The following is an 11,917-nucleotide window of genomic DNA, read 5'->3' on the forward strand; positions in this document are numbered from 1 at the left end:
GTTGCCTTTTAACGTGATGGTGGTCCTTGTCCATTGTATACTTCATTGTAAAGCCTTGTTCGCTGTATTCAGCGCATTTGTGTTTGCCACTTTTTCATGAGTATTAGCCTTATTTTCCCCATAGCACACCAGATGTTCAGGAATTAAAGGGCGGCCCGACCAATCAGGGTAATTCTGTCAATTATCAAAGCAGTAATTAACAGTCCTGTCTTATCTCCAAACCAATGCCAAAATGGATTTTACTGGGAAGGAGTTCTTTTATAGGCACACTCTGTGAATTTTATCTAAAACCACCAGATTTGATCAGACTGGTTAGAATTTGGTTGGAATAAATGTTTTCAGTTTTTAATTGGAGTTTAAACTCCTGAACCTGGGCTTTAAAAACCTGGCCTCCCAACTCTCTGCTTCTATGCACCACTGCAACCTAAAAAGCCTGCTTATACACTACACCCCATCATCCAGGCCTTTGGTCTCTCTTTCCCCCTTTGAATGAAGTACTCTCTTCTCTTCCTTTTCATTTATTCAAATTTCAAAACTCTATTAAAAGAAGCCTTGTTAAAAGAACCCTACTTGGCACCAGATCCTTCCTGCATTCTTTGGCCCCATAAACATGGAATTTACAGACATATGTGTCTCTGGTGTTAGTGTTCCTCTTTATTCTTGTGTGCATTTATTTATGCTCATGCTGCTTGTTCCTGTCTCTGAATGTATTTGTATTGTGCCAGCCTCCTCCATTAATTCTAATGGAGTTGAGGGTAGGTTCAGATTGACCCACTTTGCGTAATTCAGTTCTCTAAAAAGTAAGTTCTCAGTCAGTGCTGTTGAACAAGCAGGGAATGTGTCTGCTTGTTGTTGTATGGTACTGTCCGAAGCGCTTAGTACAATGCTTTGCACACAGTAAATGCTCAAATACGATTGAATGAGTGAATGAATGGCTGCATCATTATTAAGCCGTAATATGTCTCTCAGTTTGAAATTCATTTCATAAGATCCTAACAGATCTATTTTCTGGTTCCTTTTTTCTAGTTATGACTATGAAATGGGGAGAGAATCGGCTTTGGAAATGATTGCATATCTCTTTGAAACATTTCCTCAGGTATATGTCTCAGATTTACAATATGCAGTGGTGTTCAAGTGTGACATTTTAAAGAGGATTGAAATTCTGTACAGTTGCTTATATGAAACTTCTTGTTTGTACACAAGGTAGAGGGTGCATAATAATCTTCTGTGTTTCTATTTAGGGATTGCTCCACGACTATTGTGGTATGTTCTTTGTTCCTCTTTGTTTGGTGATGGTGAATGACGACTCCTCTAATTGCAAGAAAATGGCATCCATGGCCATCAAGTCTTTACTCAGTAAAATAAAACAGGAAAAACAGGACCTGATGTTTAATTTTGTTACCTCTTGGTTTAAAAATAAAAAGGTACAGTCAGTTTCGATATTTCTGAGTTAATACTTTCAGCACATGACTAATTTGCATGTGAAACATGGTTATAATATTCACATTTGGTTTTGCCTATCTGGTCTCTAGCTGCCAACTGATTTATATAGGAATCAACTTGCCTCATCCTTCTGTTTTAAAAGAACTACAGAGCCGTTTACAGTTCGTTACTATTGTTGATTAATTTCCTTTCATACACTGTAATAACATGATTTTTCTTAATATGTGAAAGCTTGACCCTTTTAATATTCTCAAGTATGACCAATATGTTGTTGTATTGCCTGTCTCCTGAATTATGTAGTAACCACTTCTCTTGTCTGGGTCGTGTTTTCAGAGCTTACACAAACAATTAGCTGCCCAAACCTGTGGTTTGTTTGTGGAGACTGAAGGGGTGGCTTTTGAGAGAAGACTTCGTAATATTCTTCCCATAATTGAAAAGGAAATCAATCCTTCAAAATTTGAAGATGTAAGTACTTTTTCTAGTGAAGGAAAAGTTTGTTTTTTTTTTCAGGTGCACATTATTACTCAGTAACTATAAACTTTAATGTTAAATAATTTATCAAAGGCAGGAAGGCAAGCACTTCGTACTTAAGCACTCAATAAATATGATTGATTGAAAGGAAATCAGCAAGGAAGTTTTTATAGCTGATACACTAGAAATGGATGCAAAGTAAACTAGGTTAAAAACTGCCCAATATAAAACTTGATGATATCAAGTAATACAGTTGATAAAATATAAAAGTTAAATGTAGAGAGTTAACCAAAAATTTACTTTTGAATACAAATGCAGTTGATTTTGTGTATGATAATGGAGTAGTTGGAAACCGTAAAGAATGAAAAAGGTTGGTATTTATATGTGATTTAATGATAGACTTTGAAAGAGAGTGTCACACAAAGAATCTGTTTCTGTAGATGCTCATCTTAAGAAAGTAGAAGTAATTATTGTGCCCACAGTATGCAAAGAACTGCTTTGAGTTCTGAGGGAGAAAAAATGCAAGTTTGAGAATTTGACATGGTTCCTGTCACACTGTCTCACAGTGCGAGAATAAGTTTAAAGTAGCTTGGCCCTGTGGAAAGAGGGTAGGTCTGAGAGTCAGAGGACTAGAGTTTTAATTCTGGGTCTGCTACTTTTCTGCTGTGTGCTTAGCCAAGTCACTTCTCCTCTCTGTACCCTCATCTGTAAAATGGGAGTAATACTATAAAACCTACATGCATGGGCCATATGCAACCTGATTAGCTTGTATCTACCCCAGCACTTATTATTCATTCAATCGTAATAAGCGCTTAACAAATACCGTTAAAAAAAGTTGGGGGGGGGGCGGGTAGACAGGGGACAAATAAGCAAGGAAATATAAAGCAAGAAAAATCCAAAATTCAACATTTAGAATAATAAAAGCACAAAACTATGCAGTTAATTTTTTTAATAAAATTTTAAAGAGGCTTGTTTCTAGAATAAACCCATTATATGCTACTTACAATTTAGCCCTGCTGTTGGTTCAGGGAAAGAGAACTACTCTGGGAATCAGCAGACTTAGGTGTTTTTTTGTTTCTTTGTTCTTAATGGTATTTCTTAAGTGTTTACAATATGCCAGGTACTGTAAGCGCTGGGGTAGATACATGGTAATCAGGTAGGTTATAATCCACATCCCACATATGGCTCGCAGTCTTAATCCCCATTTTACAGATGAGGTAACTGAAGCACAGAGTAGTGAAGTAACTTGCCCAAGGTCACACAGCAGACCAGAGGCAGAGTCGGGATTAGAACCCAGTTCCTTTGGCTCCCAGGTCCCTGACATTTCCACTAGACCACGCTGCATTGACAGTACGCAGCTGTCACTTGGGCTGTCAGTGGGTCCTAAACATTTTTAAAAACAAAACAAAGGAAAAACACGCATTTTACAATGTGCTGCACTCCTGCCCATTCACTGGTTGCACTCCAGGCTCCAAGGATAAGAAACTTTAAGTGACATTCTGCAAACCACTGTTACTGTAAGCAGTCTCTTCATGCAAGTTCTCAGTCCTGAAGTACATCAACCAAGCCTTGTCCTTTCTTCTTGCCTGGAAATGCCATCACTGTTTTATTGACCCTGTTCATGATGCCAGTTTAGCTATAATCCCCATGGGCCACAACATAATCTCACTTCAAATATGTGATTCTCTATTAAAGTTACAGTTTTTTCTATTGCACACCTCCTCACAACCAGGAAAGAATCTAATCTTTCATAGAGAGAGGTGAGGTTGGAAAAAACAAATAAAAAATTTCCTTCTCAGAGATCTGTATTTCTGTCCACATCCTTCCACGCCTTTCACCCTCTACCTTACAAGAAAGGCGGAAGAGAAAAATCCTGCTAAACAGCTGTTCTCTGAAAAAGGAAGAAACTGTAACTGAGGAATAGTTTCATGACTCCTGCTAGGGTAAACAAAGGTGGAGGCTGTGACTGTGAAAACATTAGCCTTCTGTGATTTAAATAGGTCTTTCAGAATTCCTCTGATGTAGATAGTCCAGGCAAGTTTAAGTAGCTGTAAGATTCCAATTATAACAATTAAAGCTAAGAAAGAAGAGGCACTGGAAAAAAATCATTTGATTTGAAAGTAGCTGATTATTTCAGGGAGCAATCTGAATGTTAGGAGCTGGAGAGAGGCACTCTGCTGAACACTCCTGGGAAAGCAAATTCCCCGATTTATATAACCCTTACCCAAAATAATTTAATCTTGGTCTCCTGAATGTATTTTAGCCAGCTTTTACTGTGATATTCTGCAGTAGGAAATCTACGTACTAAAATTGTACTGTCGTATTTTTCATTTTTAGTTAACCAAGGAAACCGAAGAAAAGGCAGCAGACAGACTTCTTTTCAGTTTTCTTACGCTGATAAGTAAACTAATTAAAGACTGCAATATTATTCTATTTACCAAATACTCGGATATTTTGGGTAATATCTGGTGTAAGTATTCAATTTCTTGTTTAAATTCCAGTTATTTTTCTAAAGTTTTTTTCTAAAGTAATTCTGGAGTGGAGAATGACAGAGCTGTCCATGCCTTCCCAGCCTTAAATGGGAAGTACCCTCCTTGCCAAGCCCCAAATGCTTTTTTTTGCCCCTCCAGTCAGATGTGTCTCTCTCCCTGATCCTGTTTGTCTTCACTTCCTCAACCATGCCCATAGCTTCTCCCTGTACTCAAAACGGAAATTTGGTATCCCCCATCCTTTCCCATTAGTAAAAGAATCAGGGCCAACTGAGAGCTCATTGTGGGAAGGGAATGTGTCTGTGAACTCCGTTATATTGTACTCTCCTAAGAGCTTAGTACTGTGCTCTGCACAGAGCAAGTGCTCAATAAATACCATTGAATGAACAGATTCACATGAGGAAGTAATGATGCAGGCATTATAAATCTGTCAAAGTCCCGATTCTGTGAGCCGCCGGCAGGCATCTTTAATACAAGTTATCGGGTAAAAACTGGGTCCCATAAGGTTGAGTTGATGTGGTTGGGAGCACTCTATGCAGCCAGAAAGGCACAGGTGTAGAAAACCAGAATGAACTGGTAATGCGTATGGCCTCCGATATTCTAGGCCCATGAAATCCCCTGAGCAAAATTTATACACCCTTCAAACCGTGAAGTCAAGTCAAGTTCATTCAGGTGAATCCTTTAACAACACACATCTGGCTCTTTTCCCATTCACGCTTCTCTCCCTCTGTGCCCTCTCTGGCTTCTGTATTGGAGCTGGGCTGGTCAACAACGATTGTCACTGAGGAGATTGGGAAAGAGAAGCAGAGCAGGGCCTGGGCCGTAAACGGCTTTGCCATTTACACAGTAAAAGCAGCAGCTTCTTGTTCCCACAGGTCACCTGCAGTGCCACTTGTCCCACCCTCATAGCTGGGTGTGGCTAACTTCAGCCCAAATTTTTGGATTATTGTTTGCCGCTTACAAACCAGAGGAACTTGTTAGCAAATGGAATGTCCGAAAGACTAAAAAGCGAGTCTCAGAACCTGCGGCAGTCATGTTCCTCACAGACGAACTAGACAAAAAGGTAAGGTGTTGCAGGAGACCCTTTCCCCTTGTGCCTTATGATCTCACCCCAGCCCCATCTCTTGTATAAAGTACTGTTTGAATAAAAAACAGGGGCAACCACCGTTACTGGCTTTCCGCGGGGCAGAGGGATTACCTCATAATAATAATGATAATTACGTCTTTTGTTAAGCCCTTTTTAATGTGCTAAGCACTGTTTTAAGTGCTGGGGATGCTACAGCAGAAATGGGTCACATAATCTCTGCCCCACGTGGGGTTTACAGTCAGAGTAGGAGGGAGACCAGATATATAATTAACACCTCTTTACGGACGTGGAAACTGAGGCACAGAGAAGTGACTTGCCCCAGATCACACAGCAGGCGATATGAGGAGGCAGGAGATGCAGTGTGCCTTAAGGGGTAGAACACAGACCTGGAAATCAGAAGGACCTGGGTCCTGATGCCAGCTCCCCAACTTGCCTGCTGTGTGAACTTGGCCAAGTCACTTCACTTTTCTGTGTCTGTTACCTCTTCTGTAAAATGGGGATTAAGACGGAGCCCATGTGGGACATGAACTGTGTCCAGCCTGATTAGTGGGAAACAGCGTGGCTCAGTGGAAAGAGCCTGGGCTTCGGAGTCAGAGGTCATGGGTTCGACTCCCGGCTCTGCCACTTGTCAGCCGTGTGCCTGTGGGCAAGTCACTTCTCTGTGCCTCAGTTACTTCATCTGTAAAATGGGGATGAAAACTGTGAGCCCCATGTGGGACAACCTGATCACCTTGTATCCCCCCAGCACTTAGAACAGTGCTCTGCACATAGTAAGCGCTTAATAAATACCACCATTATTATTATTATTTATCCCAGTGCACGACACATACTAAGTGCTTAACAAATACCATAAAAAAGTGGTAGATTCTGGATTAGAACTCAGGTCTTAGATCCATGAGCTTTCCACTAGGCCACTGTCACCTGAATTCCCCAACGTGAAATGTTGTATGGCCACGGTTATGTCTTTGGCCCTACAGTCAAAATACATGGTTATTTGATTTATTTGTAAGACTCCGACATGGGCGTGGTAGTTCCTGGAAGTGGTCAGGCCCGGGCTGGTTTGTCCAGCTGGTGTCCAGTTAAGTCCAGCAGCCCAGCAGGCCACTGACTAAAATAGGGCATTGCGAGGGGATCAGGGTCAACCAGAGCCAGCCCTCCTGCCAGCCACTATGGCTTTAGGTCTCAAGATCTTGCGATCCATGGGCTAAACCTGACTTAGACTGAGCTCAAGTGGAAAGTCTTTCCCCTGTTCCCGTGAACATGTCAAAGGGGTTTTGACTAGCATTAGACCATCAGCCTGGTTTTTATCATATCCCCAATATTACATATGTCCTACGGACCCCATCCACTCCAGAGTTCAGATTTTTCCTGTTATAGAAACATCTTACAATAAGGATGTTGAGTAAGATTTCTGAAGCTGGGGTTATGAATATATGAGTTTGAGTACATCAGCAATACAGAATTTTATCATTTCAGGATGACATTTTGGGTTAGAAGAGTAGGCTGTTACTGTGCAAATGAAATGATCTTCGTGTTCGCCTGCAGTATTATTGAAAAGGAAAATTAGCAACTTGGATATGATTATTCAGTTATTTGGGTGTCTAAGAACCTCCCCAAAGTCAAGCCTTTAATTGTTATATGTAAAATAAACTGCCTTTTTTATTTTCACAGATGAAAAACCTTGCTTTAGCCTTTTGCCACCAATTAAAGTCCAAATTTTTGGATCATTCTCTGGGAGAACAGGTATGAAACGAACACTTTCGGCTATAATATAGGAGAATAACATCGATTCATAGTCATGAATATATATATTTTTTATACTTCTGTAACAGATTTTAAACTCAAGGGCAGGAAACGTCGGTATTTGCTTCTCTTTTACTCTTCTGATCCCATAGCACAGGGCTTTGCCCTCAGTAGCTGTTTAGTAAATACCATTGATTGATTGTTCCAGAGAGTAGAATGAAATGCAAATACTTCCAACAATTATACATTCAGGGGAAAGTATTTCAAATTGCGGATGCTTTACTCAAAAAGACTGCTGTCACCCTGAAACTGTATTTGATCAGTGTTAAGTGGTTGAACAATAATCATCATAGGAGAGGCAAGCTAATTATTAAATTTATCATGCACCAACAAGTCTCACTGGAACATTATTTTAAAATTCAATTTGCTATCAAATTTTCTTGGTATTTTTCAGAGTAGGCCATTTTATGAAGTTAAGTGGCACGTCCATATATTTCCCCCAATAATTGAACTTTCAAGTGTTTGATATAGCAAGATATAAGCAAGCATTAAGTAAATGGGGCTGGAGAAAGTTTCTTCCTATTGTGGATCATTTTTTCAATAGTACATGTTAAGGGCTTACTCTGTAGTGAAGTTGTGATTAGAACTCAGGCCCTCTTGACTTCCATAGGCCTGGAAGTCAAGCAGACCATGCTGCTTCCCTACAGTAAGTAGCTCCTCTTATTTTAAGCAAATTCCAGCTCTTTCCTAACCATAGTAATGTGATAAAAATGGCATGGATATTGAAATTAGTAATCTCCACAATTAATAATCCCCCGTCCTTATTTAAACCAACTATAAAGCTTTTACGTGAGCCGCTGATTATTAAGGAAGTTGACAAGTTTGAGTTTCATTTTCAACAATGAGCAGTGAGAAGCCAGGGAAGCAAAGGGAGAAAGGAAGAGAAGGAAAGGGCCTGAATAATCCAAAAGCAAGTATTGTCAGTCCCAACAATGAAAAATTGACTGAGACTAGAACCCTTTATAGTAAATAGTCTGTTGAAAACCAACATTTTAACAAAAAGGATACATTTGTTTAACAGGATTGTCGCTTTTTCCTAGAAAATACTTCTAATTCGTCCTCTTCCTATTCATACTGGAAGATTTTCCAGAAAATTTGAAACTCAGTGTAGAGAATCAGTTTGAAAATTATCTTGCCTAAAATCCAGGCAAGATCAGGTTTTGATCTAACTGTGGATTTTATTTGTCCATCATTTCCTTGTACCCAATTAGCGGAAATGAGTAAGTGGTGTTAATGGTAGACCTGTTGGCTCTTTGCAGGGTAGAGGGATTACTCCTCAACTGACCCTTGGCTTCCGTGATACCAACTCTTTTATTGCCCGTCTTGTGCTTCTGGCCCCTGCAGTTAAACACATGATTTAGAAAAGCCATTTCCCTTTACAGGGGAGAAAGGGATCGTAAAATAACTTGTAGCTTGTTTATAGACCTATGGCTCTGCTTTGTCGTAAAATAAAAGCTGTCATATGTCCTTTTTCAAGGTGGTTAAGAATTTATTGTTTGTGGCTAAAGTCATATATCTTCTGGTACCTGACCCAGAAGATGATAAAGATGCAAACGAAGAAATGAAAGAATATGAAACTTTGGATGGTGAAGCAACCAAGGAGGAAATGGAGTGCCAAAAAGGCTCGGGAGATGAAAACGTGGCTTCTGCTAAAGAAGAGAAAGAAGAAATAGAGGAACCTATGAACAAACCAGCCACATTGTTATGGTTAATCAAAAAGTTATCCCTAATAGCAAAGAGGGAAGCTGCCTATTCACCTAAAAACCCCTTAAAGGTGAGTAAAATCTACATGGAGTAGAGGAGGTTAAAAAAAAAAAGAAGTGAATTAGACAGTTACTTGGATGTTTGTCATAAATTGAATTAGCATCGATCATTTCATTAATCCCATGTGGAAAAACAACTTAAATCAGGCTACCCACGAGAAACCAATCAGAGCATTTTCAGTTGAGCTGCATATAATAATAATAATAATGATGGTATTATGGATATATAGATCCAGAAATCAGAAAATAGCTTCTGCCTGGGTTCAGCTTCCATTGGATTTTCAACATTCCTTTCTTCCTGAAATTCCTTGCATTAATTCAGCAGTAGTTAAGTATCCAGAAAATTAAGATTTTTCAGCCACTGAAAAAAAATATTACATCCACAGAGCACTCTCCCGCCTCACCATCAGACAGTCTTGCATGTATCCACTGTTTGATGGTGAACCAGGTGAGTAGTGAAGTCTGCTCATACTTTGGGAAAAGATGAGCTAGGTAAAAAGAAAAAAAAAGCTCAATCATTTTGTTCATCTTTACTAGATTGGAACTTAAAATGAGCTGAGAGTCTTTCAATTCTGATTCCCCTCCCCTCCCCCCCCCCCCCCCCGGTCTCAAGTTCTACTAGGTTTTTTGTTCCACTTCATTTATCTGAACAATATTTTGATTCTTACTAAAGAGATACATTTAAGGAAAAAATGTTCTGTATTTTTAGAGAACATGCATCCTTAAATTTCTTGGAGCCGTAGCAGTGGATCTTGGCGAGGAAAGGATCAAACCTTATCTCCCAACCATCTTAACTCCAATGTTTCGAGAACTTAACAGCACCTACTCACAGCAAGGTAATTTTATAATTTTTTCCCCTGGTTTTGAGGTATTGAGTGTAAATACATTGTTTTATTATGACCGCCTACTTCCTGCAATGAATGTTCCATGCTTTCCACGGAACAATTCTTGCAAAATGCTTATTTTCATTTTGCCATCTGGCTAGACTACTGGCAGTGAAGCCAAATGGAAAGATCACAGGTTTGGAGTCAGGAGACCTGGGTTCCAATTCTACCTCTGCTAGTTGCCTTGATTAAGTCATTTAACACTTGTGTGCCTTCATTTCCTCATCTGTGAAATGATTAAGTCTTACTCCCTCCCACTTAGACTGTGAGTCCCATGTGGGACAGGGACGACGTTCAATTCACAGTAGTCTGGATAGAATGTGATGTCAGAAAAAAGGGTTGTGCATATGTGCGTGCTTTGGATCATTGTTGAGAGCAGGGTTAAGTTGGGTGAAGAGCAGGTGAAGAGGGCTGATATGCAAGGTGTGGACAGGTATTAGCACCTTCCTATTCACTTCCTGCTAAATTCTGGTCATGTCTACAAACTCTTTTGTACTCTCCCACAGGTTTAGTATAGGAGCAGTTTTGTCTGATGGGTAGAGCCTGGCCTTGGGAGTCAGGTACCTGACTCCTACTTCTGGCTCTGCCAGTTGTCTGCTGTGTGACTTTGGACAAGTAACTTCACTTCTCTGTGCCTCAGTTAGCTCATCTGTAAAATGGGGATTAAGATTGTGAGACCTACGTGGAACAGGGACTGCGTCCAACTTGATTACCTTGCACTGAATACTATTAAAAAGAAAGATAGTGCTTTCCACATATTAGGTATTCCAGTATTATAAAATAAAATTTAAAAATGGTGGTAATTGTTAAGCACTCACTATGTGCAAAGCACTGTTCTAAGCGCTGGGGGATACAAGGTGATAAGGTTGTCCCACGTGGAGCTCACAGTTTTAATCCCCATTTTACAGAGGAGGCACAGAGAAGTGACTTGCCCACAGCCACACAGCTGACAAGTCACAGAGCTGGGACTCGAACCCATGACCTCTGACTCCCAAGCCCCGTACTCTTTCCCCTGAGCCACGCTGCTTCTCATTGGGTGAAGAAATGAATGACCCAATCCTATTAGCATATTTGGAATTTCTAGCTCAAAATGTAGTAAAAATGTGGTCCCTGAGGCCTGGAACTGGTCTACAACATAATTGTTTTTATGCTTAGATCCTTCCCTGAAGAACCTCTCACAAGAAATCATAGACTTGCTCAAGAAGCTGGTTGGCCTAGAGAGCTTCTCCCTAGCCTTTGCTTCAGTGCAGAAACAGGCTCATCAGAAACGGGCACTCAGAAAACAACAGAGAGCACTGCAGGTAAAAACCTGTTGTTCTGCAATTGCGTTCCCTTTGTTGGGCTCTGTTATTCTTAAAGTAATATAAAATTTCACTTTTCTTTCCAGTTTGTAACAAATCCCGAGCTTGCTGCCAAGAAAAAACTCAAGAAACACAAAAACAAAATTGAAGCCAAAAAGAGAAAAATAGAGTTCATTCGCCCAGGACCTAAGGCCAAGAAACAGAGAAGCCACGGCCTCAGAGACCTAGCCATGGTGGAATAAGAGCAGATGATTTAGTTTCGTTAACTCGGGTTATAAGAAACTTGAGCATTTCCCTAGGGGTATTTTCTCTGAGCAGATATTAACTAGGGCAATAGCATCCCATTTTTGTACTGCTGGCATATATATTTAAATTAAATTTTAATATACGTGTTATATATGGTACAGTTTAATGTACTGATAATGCTTTCGACTTAATGAAATGTGCTCACTGAAGGTATCGTTGCCTTGTCTTAATTTACAGAAGAATTAGCCTGCACACTAAAGAGGAAGGGAATATCAAGTTAAGCTGCCACACTGGGAACAGGAGGAGTGGGGGGAGATGTCAGAATTTCAATTCAGTTGTATTTACTGAGCGCCTATTGAGTGCAGAGCACTGTACTAAGCACTTGGAAAATACAGTAGAGCGAGTCGGCTAATCCTGCCCCACTCAACTC

At 40.1% G+C, this 11,917-nt stretch overlaps 1 protein-coding gene across 1 annotated transcript in view; it reads left to right on the forward strand.

Annotated features, from left to right (window-relative positions):
* Window positions 1-11,696, forward strand: part of UTP20 (UTP20 small subunit processome component) — a 75,401-nt gene extending 63,705 nt beyond the window's left edge. The window contains exons 53-62 of the mRNA XM_029078981.2: window positions 1,027-1,096; window positions 1,242-1,424; window positions 1,777-1,908; window positions 4,252-4,384; window positions 5,279-5,466; window positions 7,162-7,233; window positions 8,771-9,067; window positions 9,766-9,892; window positions 11,096-11,241; window positions 11,328-11,696. Of these exons, the coding sequence (XP_028934814.1) occupies window positions 1,027-1,096; window positions 1,242-1,424; window positions 1,777-1,908; window positions 4,252-4,384; window positions 5,279-5,466; window positions 7,162-7,233; window positions 8,771-9,067; window positions 9,766-9,892; window positions 11,096-11,241; window positions 11,328-11,483 (1,504 nt within the window). The 3' untranslated portion in view covers window positions 11,484-11,696. The remainder of the gene's footprint in view (window positions 1-1,026; window positions 1,097-1,241; window positions 1,425-1,776; window positions 1,909-4,251; window positions 4,385-5,278; window positions 5,467-7,161; window positions 7,234-8,770; window positions 9,068-9,765; window positions 9,893-11,095; window positions 11,242-11,327) is intronic.
* The last annotated feature ends 221 nt before the right edge of the window (window positions 11,697-11,917 follow it).

This window comes from Ornithorhynchus anatinus, chromosome 14 (genome assembly GCF_004115215.2).
Source record: "Ornithorhynchus anatinus isolate Pmale09 chromosome 14, mOrnAna1.pri.v4, whole genome shotgun sequence".
NCBI lineage: Eukaryota > Metazoa > Chordata > Mammalia > Monotremata > Ornithorhynchidae > Ornithorhynchus > Ornithorhynchus anatinus.